The sequence below is a fragment of the Miniopterus schreibersii genome (genome assembly GCF_964146895.1).
Source record: "Miniopterus schreibersii genome assembly, chromosome: 4".
In the NCBI taxonomy this organism is placed as follows: domain Eukaryota; kingdom Metazoa; phylum Chordata; class Mammalia; order Chiroptera; family Miniopteridae; genus Miniopterus; species Miniopterus schreibersii.
The window spans coordinates 84,403,529-84,419,316 of record NC_138105.1 but is presented as its reverse complement, the minus strand read 5'-3'; the positions used below and the strand labels follow the sequence as shown (position 1 = coordinate 84,419,316).

At 44.0% G+C, this 15,788-nt stretch overlaps 1 protein-coding gene across 5 annotated transcripts in view; it reads right to left on the bottom strand.

Moving 5' to 3' along the window:
- Positions 1-645: 645 nt before the first annotated feature.
- Positions 646-15,788, bottom strand: part of GRIA1 (glutamate ionotropic receptor AMPA type subunit 1) — a 266,749-nt gene continuing 251,606 nt past the window's right edge. For 4 of the 5 annotated variants that reach the window (XM_081137494.1, XM_081137493.1, XM_081137496.1 and 1 more), the window contains 2 exons: positions 10,144-10,278; positions 646-3,719 (listed from right to left, as the gene is read on the bottom strand). In XM_081137494.1, the coding sequence (XP_080993620.1) occupies positions 3,519-3,719; positions 10,144-10,278 (336 nt within the window). In that variant the 3' untranslated portion in view covers positions 646-3,518. The remainder of the gene's footprint in view (positions 3,720-10,143; positions 10,279-15,788) is intronic. The other variant, XM_081137498.1, reaches the window with a different exon arrangement.

The following is a 15,788-nucleotide window of genomic DNA, read 5'->3' as shown; positions in this document are numbered from 1 at the left end:
GCTCAATAAGTGCTCTTATAGCCATTATGACCATTATCCCAACTAGTTGATGGCAAGGCGACAGATCTGTTTTCTCGTCCTGTCAGCTGGTCTTAAGTGGGTCTTCATTCAGTGTCTCCCTAGATGCTGGAGGTGACTGCAGGCCAGTGTGGACAGTGCCTGGAGCTTCACACAAATTGGCTAGGTTCTTTCTCTTCCCCCAACCCTTTTTTACCATGGTAGTTGCTGTCTGAAATGCCACTATTAGAGTTTCCTTCATTCATTTTAAACTTCTGACCCCTCTTAATATGCAAAGTTCCTTGGGAAAGAAAACACTTATCTAAGTGTCAACAGAAGTCAGATCCTTTACAAAAACCCCATCTTTCTTGAGTAAAAGAAAAGCTTTCAGGCAAGAATGAGGGTCATGTGGTCTGAAGACCGAGATTATCTACTTAGAAGCCTGGTGGATTTGGTTTTCGTTTTGACTCTGTGCACATCACAGATACACCTGGACTCCAGTTGGGGATGTCTGGGAGACATTCCCTGTGAGCCAGTCAGTTCTTGGAGGTACTGTGACCACTGCAGGGGACTCCTTATTCAATAGAAACTATAGCCCTTGAAAATCAAATACCATTCTTTGTCTTTTTTGTTTTTGGTTTTTTTTTTATCCTATTTCAATAAATAACTTACAAATGATCTAGTTCAGCTGAAGTGGCTTGTTTGAGATCTATTCATGACTCATGCATAGTGGCCACCATTAAAAAATGTACTGGACTTAGGCTCAGCAATAAGGAAATCACATAAGCCCTAGAACACTGGCTTAAGAAATGGCACAAAAATGGAATGAACAAGTGTGAAAAGTAGATAATGGATCCACAGTGATTTAATTCTCGGTGATATTTTCACTTTATGCAAATACCAAAAGAAAGAAAGAAACCTGGCTACTTGAGGGGAAAAACAAACAGAAACCCAAAAATATTTAGTGTTTGATCAAGCAGAAATCCTTTCACAAATCTGCCAATAGAGTTAAAACAAATATAGATGTTAAATAAAAGGCCCAGGTACCAAAGAGCAAAATTTAATGAAAGCTAGAACTGTTAAGTATGGGTTCCTGTTGAGAAAAATGTCACGCTCTTTCAGAGTTTTCCCATTGCTCTATTTTTAAGAAAAGTGTAGTAAAAATACATAATACAAGTTAACTTTTTTTTTCTTGATTTTGTTTTCCCCGTCACTCCTCCATTGATGACAAACATCTTCCACTGGAGTCTTGGACCCCCACATAGCATAGACCCTCATTTCTAGCATAGATGGCCTTTTCCTATCAGATGATGTTACTGGGTGAGCTCAGTAGCTGGAGAGGCATCCTACCAGGCCAAAGGCAAAAGGTTTTTGAAGCATGTTGATGGTAGAGGGTTAATTCCAACTCCTCTGGAATGCAGATTCCCTAATGGCGGGTCATACCAGATTCTGCAGTGGTAGGCTAAGGGCTGAGAAAAATCTGGTGAGAGGGCAGGGGCTGGGGAGGACATCAGCTGGCAGTAGCGGAAAAGTGATCCACCTTGAAGGTCCTGCTTCACATACCATGCCCACATTGACATGTGAGAGACTAAACAACAACACTTGAGCTGAAAGGGCAAAGAGTTAGATTTTGGGATGGTTCTTTGCTATGGCTGATGAAAGAAGAATGAGAGAGCCATAGAGAGGGTGGGTGTCCACTGAGAGAGTCCACAGATGAAACCAGTCATGCTGTGCCTACTCATAGGCAGGCTCCAAAACCTTTAGTTTGTCAATTGCTAATGATAACCCCTAGCAGAGAAGACTGGATAGAAGTAGGAGGTAAGGGAACAAGCCAGAATATGGTTATCAATAAAAGCTAATGACACATGGCACGCATTGAGTCATGCACCTAGGAGATGGCTGCTGGAGAGCTGGAAGCCAATTGCACCAAGAATGAGAGTTGGGATCTCCAAGAAAGCCATGTGCTGGGAACTGCACCCTCCCAACCAAAGTTTCAGTCAGCCTGGGCTTCTCTCCATGAGCCCTGCCAACCTCTCCAGTCTTGTCTTAGTTCAGCTTTGTAGTCACAATCCTGGGTGTATTGATTTTGGTCACCGAAATATAACATCTCCATTCTGTCTTAGCCAGGGGGAAGATCTGCCTCCTTGGCTTAAAAGTTGGGGTCAAGTATCTTAAGGACCCCAATGTCATTATCAATTTAATCCATCTCCCTTTCCTCCTTCAAATAATTCAGCCTTGGACATTTTACTTTTGAAAGATGACAGAATGTCATCTGGCCACATGCTAAAATAACACTTTTATATGGACATAAAAACCCAAGTTCTCTGGGTCAGCAAAACTCTAAGCTTCATATTCAGCCTCTCAAACCTAAGCGAGGGCACACCATGGAAGGTTCTATTGTTTGTGGACTTCAATGATGCTTCCTTTTCCAAAATTCTTTCATCACCTTTCTTTTGCACTTAGCTTGCATAGCATTTCCCCCATATCAGAGGCTCTGAAGAGAAAGAGTCTATTCCTCAGTGGGACTCCTGCTCAGATGTTAAGCAAATGAGAAGCGACAATCATGGGTGCTATCTTCCTGGCTGTCAGCTGTTCCCAAGTCTCTACTTGGTTCAGGAGGCCAATTGCCCTTCAGCCACCAGAGTGCCTTTGGGCTTGAGCATAGTCAGAAGGACATACTTCTCAGGGCTGAGGTTGACTCTGTGAAGAAATATACCATTCCGCCTAAGGCCTATGAGATGGCTCTTACACATTAAAGGAAGCTTTATCTGGGCTTCCAGCAATAACTTCAGGCGCCCTCCTCTGAGTGCACACCTGCCTTTGCCCTCTCCGCCACCCTTGGTCTGAGCTGCTTTTCACACACGTTTTCAGTTAAGATCAGTGCTTAGGCAGCGCTCTGTCTGGGGAAGGCAGCTCGCTCCTTCAACAACCTGCTCCGTCTCCATCCAGGGCTTGGGGTGGTAGACTGGAGGGTAACTTGGAGAGCTCCCATGGCGAATTAGTTTGAAGGTTGCTTTTTCCCTTTTGCTTGCTTTTAAGGTGGAATAAACCTTGAATCTCCAACCTAAAAACTGAAGAGGGGTGGGCAGGGATAGGAGTAAGAAGTAAGGAGAAGGGAGAGGCCTAACAGAACCTGCAAATCATGAATATTAGTAAGAAAAACATTGCACACACTAAGACACATTAACAACTGAATTAAAATAAAACAGCACAGTCTCTTCATTAGTTTTCTGGTGACTCCACTGCCAGAGACACAGTCTCTGTTAGGGTTATTTCCCCTTATTGCAGTGCAATGTGATCTGTCATCCTTAGTAACAGAAAAGGGTGAAAGAACGTCAAAACAGGAAAAGGGATAGCAGAATGGTTTTCAATTCTTCAGGAAAATCTGTTGAATCCTCCTCCTTGTGGTTGTGGTGGTTGGTGGCGGTTGCGTTTCATTTTGTTGTTTTTGGCACTGAAGGGCTTGGGATGGGGCTGGGGGAGCCCGAGCGTGCTCCCCAAGGGGTCTCCATCTGCTCCAGTTATAATCCTGTGGCTCCCAAGGGCATCCCTGAACTGTGGCTCATGCAGGGAATTGATTGCATGGACTTAGGGAAGTCGTGGCTGACCACTCGGCCATTCTCTCCACTGCTGCCACCACTGGCTCCTGCCCCGCTGTTTCGGGGGAGTGTCGATGTCCGTATGGCTTCATTGATGGATTGCTGTGGGATCAAACAGAAACCCTTTTCAGGAGGACAATGGGGTTCTTCCCCAGGTCCTTGGCAATGACTGGCAAGGAGAATGAGTCAACTGTGGACTTGAAATATCACCCTTTCCTTTTCCCCATCCAACTCCTTTCCTGATCTGTAGTGCCAATTTTGACTTCCCATGAACTCAGAAAACTGTTGCGTGACTCTGGAAAAGCCTGAGCCCCTCTCTGGACCTTATGCTCTCTATTTAATGAGGTTTGCTAGACTGGGTAATCTCTAAAATCCTTTCTGGTTCTTATATTACACATGTTTTCTAAAGGTGAAATAGTTCTATAGCTGTATTGATGATAATAAATGTGGCAACATGAACTAAGTGGAAAAGCTCTGGAAATGGGGATTAGAGAACTTGGATTTTAGTTCTGGTTCTGACATCAACTAATTGTGTGACCCTGTGCATACCTCCTTACCTCTCTAGGCTGTTTAATTCTCCATGTTTATAAAATGTGATTATCTACCTACCTACAGGCTTTTATTAGGAAGAGTGATGCCACTGTGTGAAAAATTATTTGAAATGTTAAAAATTAAGGGTGTGTTATTGTTGGGTTAAAATTAAAAACTATCTCTGATTTACTTCAGGGAAAATGCTATCTTACTGCTAGCAGCATGTGTTAAGGGAATGTAGGACTTATTTGAATAATACAGTAGGCAAAATGTAATTGGAAAGGGACATGTGCTAAAGAAAATGAGAACGCATTGCAAAGATCTTTATCTGTCAGATGCTTCCCATCAGCACACATCACCTGTACTTCTAGAGTGACGCTTCAGATCAGTGCTAATAATCTTTGTGACTGCGACATTGTTGGAATTCTAGAATGTTGGAACTCTTCCATTCCAGCGATCACCCCAGGATCAGCTGGGTTGAGGTGGAATGTTCAAGAACACATTATGGGATTAAAATCATATCCTGCGAGACAGGAGGAAGGGTTCTGTTCTTAGTTCCTTTGGAGAAAGAAACTTCATGACATGAAATCCAAACCTGTATCTCTTCCTGTCACTCTAACTTCCTATTAAAAGATACTCATAGAATTTTTGAGGTAGGGCTTGATTTCTTGGTAGGACTTAACATAAAGGAGAATAGCTGTCTATAACTTGAGAGGTTTCTTTCTCAAAGACCAAACCTACTCATCCTTCAAGGTGCATTCTATCCTTACCGTCTTCTTGAAGCCATCCTAGACTGCACCAGCAAGTGCTGGCACCTCACCTTAGTACTCATACATTGTACATTCTCTTGTAATGGCTTTGCTTCAGGTATGCGTGTTTCATCTTCTTTAAGGGCACTAACTATCTGGAGGAGGCAAGGATCATGTCTTCTCATTCCTTAACTATCTCCCAGAATGTCCAGCTTAGAGTTAGATGCTTAATCAATGCTCTTGAATTTGCCTAAGAAAACCCAACCACCTAGGATCCTTCTTAAAAATTCCATGGCTTTCTCCTTTGCGTATTTCTGATTCTAGTGGCCAGAGGGGAGTGTCAACCTACTGTAACATAAACAGGGCAGTTTTTACCCAATTTTTGTTCTTTTTGCAACACTTTGATGGGAATGTCCTCTTATCGCTGGCAATTCTGGCAATGTTTTTCAATGTTATTTCTTTTTAAAATCAATGATTCAGACAAATTTGCCTCAGATGATGCTCCACTCATACTGTTTATGTCTCCTCCTCAAAACCCCAGGGTTGGGTTGATTTATTTACATTCTTCCTTTGTTGTCCTCCACTGAAAAGGAAGCGTGACCTGGATTGCATTCTTTTAAGTCAAGGCCAAATAAATACCACTGTAATGCTCTGTGGGGGAAATGTGAAATAAAACACGAGGAATTAATGGTTACTCATCCTCACCTAAAAATGTTGAATGAAAATAACTTTGTATGTGTCTGTGAAATATGGAAACTTGTATAGGTTAACTTGAAATGTCTATCTTCTGTGACTTTTCTCTGCCACATCCCTTTAATTAAAAAAAAAGTTTACAGTTCACACTGAAGGCCTTGGGCTTTGTTTCTCAAAAGGTCTCACACATTCCATTGAAGTTGGTGGTACTTGTTGAGTTTATCTTAAAAGAAGATTGGTGGCACAGTCAACACTGCTGCCTATCAAAGTGTGAGAGAACATAGCCCGACATGTAGCTAAGCTGTCATAAGTAGGTGCCATTTTCCTTCTTGCCTCTGGGAAATGTGGTTCTCCCTTATCCATTTTTGACATTCCAGCCATTCTTAAATTTCATGCTTAGAGTCATTGTTTTAAAATGATATGCCGGGAGAAAAGGGTGCTTGAAAAGTCCAAACTTGGCTGTTCAGAGACTCATTTCATTTCTCTAACAGTGATTGCTTCCTAACTTCTCAGCTGCTTGCTTTTCTAAGAAAAGTCTGCCCAACCTCTGCCCATCATAGAGCCCCCTAATAAAAGTTCAAACCTCAGCAATGACCTCATCCTAGCACATGTGCTAGGAGCCAGAGTGATTGCCTGCTGGGGCGGATGCACCCCTCCTCCTCGCATTACCAAGTGTCTCAGCTGCTCATTAATTCCATGGATATGTGCAAAGCCACGGGCCGTGGCTTACACATGGCCCGTGTCAGCACAGCCACATGCAATTATGAGAAGTCAGTGTCCTGGGGGCGGGAAAGGCTGGGGATTAGTTTCCTTTGGGAGCAAGGGGAATAATAAAGATCCATGGTTGTCCTTCACACCAGCTAGGAACTCAGGTTCTGGTTTGGTTTCTAGGCAGAGGGAAGAAACAGAAGATCTGAGACTTGATTCAGTTTAGAGTTTGTCCTAGGTTATATATTTTTGTTACTATATGACCATCTAAATTATACACAAATGTTCTGCTTGCCTGAGTCCCTCTTTGAGTTCCCAACTCTCACATTTGTCTCTGCCCTCAGTCTTCCTGCATTCTGGTCTCCCTGGCCTTATTCCCATTTGGGGTGAGTTCTGGTCCCTGGGTCTCTGGCATTTGTGCTTCCTTTGCTGGCATCTCTCTTCCCCTGATTAATGTCTTTCATCAAATCAGTTAAACATCACTTTCTCAGGGAAGCATTTCTGACTTGCCCAGCCTCCATTCCCTGACCATGACTTGACAGCACTGGGCATTTTTCTTCCTAACACTCATTGAACATGTGTAACTATTTATTTTCTGTCTTCTCTACCAAGCTCTCAGTGTCCTGAGAGCAGAAGCTGTGTCTGTTTGGTTCCTAACTGTATCCCCAGTGCTGAGCAATGTCTAACATACAGTGGTGCTCCGTATGTCTTTGTGGAAGAAATACTGGCAGGGTGCCCTTCCCATTCTCCCTGTGACACTTACTCGGTGTCCTCCTCATGTGACATCAAAGGGGAAAGGAACTCACAATGTGCAAGCAAAGGATTACATACTATCGATGGCTTCAACAAGTAGGTCAGGAAAACCTAAGGATAAGGGCTGCATATTATTTGTGCACTGTAGCTAGGAACTGAGGAGACACATAGTAGGTGCTCAAAATTATCTGCTGCCATGTGGTTGGGGAGGAGAGAGTAATTTAGAAGTGGCTTGGCTGATACCAAGAACCCAGGCTATGCAGAAGCTATGCTGCGAGTCTAATTTCTGTTCCTCCAGCTCCCAACTTATGTGACTTTGTTAGGACAAGTTACTTAGCTTCTCTGAACCCCTGTTTCTTCAACCATAGGACTGCAAGCACAACACACTACAGGATTAATGAAAATGTATGCAGCACTTTGAGCAGAGAAGTTACTGAAAAGATGTCTTCCCTTCCTTCCTTCTCTCTCCCCTCCCCTTCTTTCTCTGTTCTGCTTCCTCTTCCCCTTCACTTTTCCATCCAGAGTACGGAAGGGCTCTTTGAACACTGTTGAGAAATGGGAGGCTGCCCATGAACTAGGTTTAGGGGCTCAAGGCGCTAAGAGTTGGCCAAATACTGTGATCAAAGAAAGAAACAAGAAGGAAGGTTCTTGCTAAAAACCCTTTACACATCAACATGGGCCTCTGGGTGAGGTTGGAGGTTGCAGTTCTTTTTTAAAATAATTTATTGATTTTTAGAGAGAGAGGAAAGGAGAGGGAGAGAGAGAGAAACATAGATTTAAGAGTAACATCAACTGGCTGCCTCCTACATGATCGAGCCTGCAACCCAGGCATGTACCGTTGACAGGAATCAAACTGGCAACCTCCTGGCACATGGGACAACATCCTACCAACTGAGCCACACTGCCCAGGGCAGAGGCTGCACTTCTGAAAAGAGCTAACTGCCTTTGGAGAGGGCAAAGTACAGAATAATAAGAGAACTGCAAAGCTGGAAAGTCTAAGAGGCAAGTGGAATGTGTTCTACTTATCTCCTTCAGATAAGAGAGGAGTGGATAAAGCTTTGAAATTTAAGGGCTGGGTTGAGTAACAAAGACAGTAGAGGTACCTTTTCTGCAACAGGGAGATTAAAAATTCTATTAGGAACCTCAGTGAGTTGTGTTGAAGTCATGCCAACCAGTGGAATTCATTATAGAAGATTGTGGTGAAAGACCTTGAACTAATGATTCCAAGAGATTCTGATGTTGGCTTCTGAGAAATTCAACATCTTTGTAAAGGGAAAGGTGAGAATGTCTCCAAGAAGTTGACATGACTCAGTGGTTACTTCTAAGGATTCTTATCTTAACCTGAAGATTGTAACTTCATTGGTGAAGGTAAACACTGTCCCGTTTTAAGAGGATCCTAGTCTTTAGTCACCCTGGTGCTACTACCTGGCACTGACCATGACTAGTGGGACTTGGTAATCCCATATGAAGGGCTGAAAGTCAAAGAGGTTTTCTGCTTGGTGGATGCCTGGTCTCATTAGATTTTATGAACACAAACAGAAGTGGCCCAAACCACCTTGGATAATGTTTGTGCTTCCAGGTTGGGTGGTTTTGATGGTTGTATTTGCTAAACCTAACAATAGCTTCTTTTCATGCCTTACCTTATCTCCAAGAAAACTTTTCCTCCAGATACAATTCCACATTAATTTTACTAATACCCTATATGTGTGGGGTGTCCAAAGGGAAATGAGACACAGCTTCTTACCTTAAGGAACTCACAATCTATATAGCTCTAAAAACCCAAGATACAGAGTTTCCAAACACGGGAAGTAAATGTCCAGCAATGTCTTCTTTAAGAGGGATCCTAGAGGTATGTGTTGGGCTGATGGCCCAAGGCAGGGAGGGGCTAGGCAGAAGACTGTGGTTGTGAAATGGTGGGTGTGCTGAGCTGGGGAGCACTTGAATGTTATAAAATGGGTATCTTAAGCTGCATTCTAGGAGAGCAGATCCTACCAATGAATCTTCTTAGTCTAGTCAAGCCACGGTAACAGTCTAGGGTACATAGCTGAGATCGACTGTGCTTCTCTCTCTTTCTGTTGGTTTGAATACCACTTGTTCTCCCTCTTAATTTCTGCCTCTTCCTCGTAGACTTCTCTAATTTCTTTTCCTCTATATTGCTGTATGCCTTCCTATCTATACCATAGTTTGCTTCACTGAGTAATTTTTCCGTGCCATTCTTTGTTGAAGATCCTGAAGGTCACAGGCTGCATCTCAGTCCTCTCTGCCTCCTCAGGATGTCTCTCTCATGGTTTTGCTACCATAATTACCACTTCTAAAATATTTTCTTGTTGAAGCTAAATGATAAAATGTGAGGGGTTTTAAAGGTCATTTAACCCAACTCCCTTTGGATACTTGAATCTATATCCTTGCCAAGATCTATATCCATGCCAACAGTTATGGGGCACATGCTACTTATCAGGACAGTCCATCCAATTTTTGGATAACTCTGAAAGAAAAGTAGATCTCCCCTATTGTGTGAACATCTGCTCTCCACAGCTTTGGTCATTAGTTCTTATTGTACAATTAGGGATCCCACAGAAATAGTCTGTTTTCTTTTCCACCTGAAAAGTTGTCATATTTTTACAGATAGTTCTCATATCCTACAAAATCCTTTTCTTCTCCAGTTAGTTGCCTTCAGCTGTATTTGAAGACCTAATTCACCAAGCATGGCAAGATCATCTGTTTGCAGAGGGTAGACTCCCTCTCCCCTATATTGGGAGCTACATTTCTGTTAATGCAAGCTCAGCAAGAATCTACCTTTGCACCAATTGCTCTTTCCTCATACTATGTTCGCTGTCCACTTCAACTCTCAAGTTTTAATCTCACCATCCCATCTCTGGCTGAAGTAGTTATTTTCTTGAGCTTTATGTTTACTGTCTTCCTTCTTTCCTACCCTCCTTCCCTCATCACAGCTGCCTCTTTCCCTGTCACCTTCCTCATAGCAGCTTTCCGTACCCTGCCTTGGGCTGACCTCAACCTCCTGTCACTCCCACCCTTTCTAGTAGAGGGACTCCCAGGAAACTCAGCTGTATGACACAACAGGGTAGGAAAAAGGCCTGGGAAGACGATGCCACCTTCATCCGCTTGGACTCGCTACGGGATTTGTAGCAGAACTCGATTAAGGCAACCAGCATGGCTAGTCCAAGTCCTCCGATCAGGATGTAGAACACGCCCGCCACATTGCTGAGGCTCAGAGCGCTTGTCTTGTCCTAGGAAGAGGAGGGAAAGGGGGCAGGGGAACAGAGTAAAGTGAGCCAAGAGACTGGAGACCATCTAAGTAACAGCATTTTACGCACATACACTCAACCCCATCACCCTCTTTAACAGTCAAATAGTCAGAAAGGCTTTTTATTCACTGACCGTATTAAACATTCCCCGGAAAAATGTATGTGTGTGTGTGTGTGTGTGTGTGTATATAACGATTTTCCAGGCATCCATGAATAGGTTTAATTTATGATTACATTTCCTCTCCTAATGCCTGTTCTGGGGTGGGAAATGCCATAAGAAATTTAGGGCAACTTCTACCAAGACCTGTACCCTTGAGCTTGCCCCATTCTTCCAGAAAACTGTGCCTTCATTTTCACCTCAGTTTCTGCCCCCCATCCCTTCTGTTGCTCAGTAACACACTTGCCTTGCTTATTATGTCTTTGAGCATTTTTCTGAGAGTTGGTACTTAAAATGAACTTTCCCTTAGATGTGGATTTTATTTCAATTTAATAAGACAGTTATTGTACATATAATAAAGATCTACCAATGTATACCTTTAACTTACTGCTCTGAGTCCTAATTTAGGGAAAAAAACCTGGGGGGCTTGGAATAGTAAAAAGGCACTGAGGTAGAAAAATGGCTCTATTAAATCCTGATAATTATGCTTAATTGGTGTCATTTTTCTGTTCGAGGTGCTTGCTGAAAAACACTGTAGGCAGACTCAGGTGGCTGAATTTAGAAATCTGTTGCCTGTGGTAAAAGATATTGCACTGGTTTTGGATGAGGAGAGTCATGGAGCAGGGTGCAAAATTTCCAAGGGTGTGGGGACAACTACCCATGTCTAATAGGAGGTGACATAGTTTACTGTGTGGAGTCTGAGAAAGGCTACCAGTCTGGTGAGATAATCCCTAAGTCATGTCATCTTCAGTAGGGTTCAAGGTGGCTGAATTTAGAAATCTGTTGCCTGTGGTAAAAGATATTGCACTGGTTTTGGATGAGGAGAGTCATGGAGCAGGGTGCAAAATTTCCAAGGGTGTGGGGACAACTACCCATGTCTAATAGGAGGTGACATAGTTTACTGTGTGGAGTCTGAGAAAGGCTACCAGTCTGGTGAGATAATCCCTAAGTCATGTCATCTTCAGTAGGGTTCAAAAGTGGGGACAGAGGGACAACATCTTCCCAAGTGGTGAGGGTAATCAAACAAAACGAGTGATCATGGTGTCAGGTAGTAGCTCAGGAAGAGAGGAATCTGCTTAGTGAAATTCTTGACATAGGCAAGAGGACATCTTTAAATCCTGAAAGAATACCCATCCCCAGATGTCATGATGGCTCTACCACCTTTGCTTATATTGTTTGCTCAGGTATAACAACTTTCTCATTGAATTAAAATAAAATGCATGCCTCAGGTGGCACAGGCAGGCACCATAATTGGTTGGTTGGTGGCACTGGATAGGTATAGCTTTTACATTTCTCCTTGTGTTGTTTTTTTGTTTTTTTTTTTCTCCCAGTGGGGGTATAGGCAAGCCACACAAAGGGTGAACTGTCTTGCTATAGGGACTCCTTTGACATCTGCCTATTTAGAATCTGGGGGTGGAAAGAGTCTGCTGTAGACCAAGTCATTGACCTCTGCCCTAGTTCTGGTTGGTGCATTGTACAGGATTCAGCAGGGCTGAGCTTGGGGACTGCAGTTGGCAAATAGCAGCATGCCTTCCCTCCCCAGAAGCATCCTTGTCCAGCAGAACTGTAGGATTATCTAAAGCACACTCCTTTGGTGGCTTCCTGTATTGCTAAAGCAGATGGCTCTTGAATGTGGGTTACACTTGGCAAGGCATATTATGGCTTTGGAAACAGTGGAAATGATTATTCAAAGAAGTAGAATTTCTCCTGCTCTGATAAAATTGTCTGATAAAGGAAATGTGCAAAAATGAGCATGGTTCTTGGTTCAAGAGTTGGTTGAACAAGGTAATTTCCACATGGCATGACTTTTTAGAATGCTCAAAATATCTCCCTGTTTGTTGTTCAGGAGGTTTGTAATTCTGTTTCTGGACAGTAATTTAGAGTCCTTGGAGGAATCGTGGTTTGTAGAAGTTCCTATAAAACGTCTCTGTGTGGATAGGGCTAGGGGTGTGGTGGGAGGCATGTTAATGCATTACCAGCTCACACCGTAGAAAGGAGGTGTGGTGACAGTGATGCTCAGAGGGAGTGGATGGGGAACAGGCCTGGGGGAAGGTGGCAGACAAAAGGCTGGGAACAAAAAAACAAGTCCTACTGACTTCACAAGCTGGCCAGACTTTCAGTAGCTGAAGTATACAAAGCCTCTTTGGACACCGAGGCTGTTTCTGTTTCCTTCCTCATGGTCTTTTCAAGTTCACCTTGGTTATAGATTGCCTTGAAGGATATATGAGTGGTGGGCATCTTCTTTTGTTACTATCCTAAAAACACCTAAGAGGGCACTGGCCTCCCTGGCTGCAGAAGATGGAGTGTCCACTTCTGGTATATCTGGGAAGGAAGTAGTAGGGCTAGATATTCACATGGAAGTGGGGGTTGAGAGCATGTTCTATGTAACTGTAGAAGGAGGAAGGTACAGTGACTGAGAATTTGATTATGTATGGATTTGGAGAACATTCCTAACTTCTGAAGGAGGTCTCTGGCCCATGGAGGTGGCAGTGTGTGTGTGGGGGCGAGGGGGGGCACATCCCATACAAAGAGGGAAGCAGATGATATTAGGACTGCCACCTCTTGCAGAACACACAGTGTCATTGATCCTTCTTTATGTCAATACAATTCTGTAGTAGCAGGGGTCAGGGAAGACTCTGGAATCAAGGGAACAACTGGATCCTATCACCATCATATCAGAAAGCAAACTCAGATGTAGCACAACTGGCTAAATTTGACGCAATTTGATGGGGTATGGAATGAAGGGCTGGCGTTGGTGTCTTCTTAGCCCATATGGTTGAGAAGTTTACATAGAAACAAAGTTTTATGATGTTGCTTACTTGTTATGTTAGCTTTTTGATAGCACTGAGTTTAGTTCTTTCAAAGAAGGCCCAAGGCCACGCTCTTCTGTTCAGTTGCCCTTAATCACTCTCTCTGACTCACTCGGTTGGAATATGATGAAGTGTTTCAGGGCGTAGACAACAATCGTTTTTACTTAGGACCAGACCTCTGATTCCTCCTCTGGCCTATCGTGTCCTCTACAAGAGGGGACTTCCTCGCAGACTTGAGTACAAACAGCTATGTTCATGTTTCATGGACAAGCTACAAGCTTCCTAGCTACGACCAAGGAAAGGGGAGAGATGGAATTGAAATCTTCTGAGCACTCCTCTGGGGGATCACGTTTTCCTCCCATCTCATAGCAGCTGCATTCCCAAAAGCCAGGCAGCTTGATGGTGGGAGTGAAAAAGTCACAACCTGTCTTCAACCAGGAGGGGGGAAAGAGTGACAGCACTGGGACGAATGGCAGGTGAAAAGAAAAACAAAAATTTCATCTCTCAGAATTGTGGGGCTTGTTGTTACAGTGATGAGCCCCCCACTGTCATCTGTTCTCCTTAACCTGTTTTTTTATATGCTCCTTCCATCTTGTGGAAAGAGATTTTTTTCTTTTTCATATTTTTCCTTGCTCTTCCCTGTCATGGGGGACTGTCCCAGACTCCCTCTGTATTTCTGAACCAACATCCCTTCCAAGAATGTGGGGCCCGGCTCAGGTCTTTGTGAAGAGGTTTGAGCGAGGCCTGAGGCAGAGAAACTTGGAGGTTTTTGAAATGACACATGCAGAAAGTTCTAGGGAGAAGTCAGGGCCTTTGGTCATAATACCAGTCCCCCCCCCCACAGAGGCTCTGCTGCTCATTATGGAAGGCCTGTGAAATAAAGATCAAGCTTCAGGGCTCCCCAGATGCTTCCATTCCTTCTCTTCCTGCTGAGAGTGTGCACTCCTACATAGCAAAACCTGCAACTTCTGCCCTTCTCTACGTTCTCTAATGTGTGTACAACTGGAGTTTTAGGGGCTGCTGCAAGCCTGTACCTGCTGACTCTGTAACCAGATTTTGCCTTTCAGGGCATCTACTTCCATCTACTAGCCTGTCTCCTATAGTGGGCTTTCTTTTGTGCTTTCCTGACATTAATAGTTTTGGCCTATGAGCAATTTTCCTGAGTGCTTTGTTATTTTCTGGGAGTGAAGACCGAGTGGCTGGCTAGGCTCCCTCACTAGCTAGGATCAAAGCGAGGAAGCTATGGGAGGTGGATTTGATTCAACTCAAGGAACACCTTTCCACTGTCCCACGGCAGATGGCCTGCCGTGGACATGGTGATTTCCTCAGACATTCAGGAAGAAGCTGATAAGGTCATCTAAGGGATTCAAGCACTGGACACAGAGTTATAACAAGGGACTTTTGGCACCTGTCCTAACCCCAAGAGATTTGAAGCATCTAAGGAGTTCCTAGAGGGCCTGGGACCATGCCTTTTATAAATTCTCCCTAGAGACAAACCTCTTCAGGGGATGCAAAAAGGGAACTCATGTTAATTGGCAACTTCTGCTGTTCCATTTCCAATCTAGGCCAGTTCCCTAGCCTGCATATTCTCCCCAAGAGCAACACAGGATGAAAATTGGCCCATTGTACTAATAATTGGCAAGGCAGATGCTGCAAAAGTGAGGGTTGTGGGGGTGGCTTTCCTCAGCAGTGTGTGTTCAGGGACCGGCTGCTGTACAATGCACCGCAGAACATCCTGCCTCAAAACAAAATTGCAGTAGAAAACTCAGGGCGACAACGTGGGTCGTGAATGGGAACCCAAGGGCTGGAGAGGCTGAGGCTGAGGCCTCTTCCCGAGTGGGAGAATTTTCCCAAACATAGGCACCAGTCTGAGGGTAGAGTGAATGTCTCCACAGGTGACTTTAATTGTGAGCTGAATATCTAACTGGACTATGCATTGGAGAGCGGGGGTCTTGTGTGTCAGAGGAAAATCAGGCCTATTGTCCTCAGAAGTGCTTTTGGCTCATGCACCCAAATAAAGAGTTTTAAAGGAAAAATCTTTGTTTCTGGCTAGTCCCTTCTCCTAGGGTAATGATTGGAGATTTAGGATGTGTGGCTCAGGGACACTTGGCAGGACTTAGGGTATTTCAGCATTCACTCTCTGATCTGGGTAATTACTGTGTGTTGGATGCGTCATCTTGGAGAACACATAACTCCTAGGAGATTCGCCTTGAAGTCACTGGTTCTCTTTAAGGCCATTGCCTGCTTTGCCTTATAGAGAGACTGGGAACCCTGACTCTGAGCAGGATTCTAGCTGAAGCCTGAGCCTCCATGGCATAGGGAAGATGGAAGATTTCTGCATCTCTTTGTCTCAAGGACTTTTTCTCATCCATGTCCCTCTGACATTGTCTCTTGGGGGTATCTTTAGTGTGGCAGCCTGCAGTGGGTAGGTGAGGAGTAGAGCATAGTATCACTATAGGATCCCCAGGTCTTTCCAAGTGAGGGGGGGCAGCGTAGTGGTTTGCACACAGTGCAAAGACATAGTT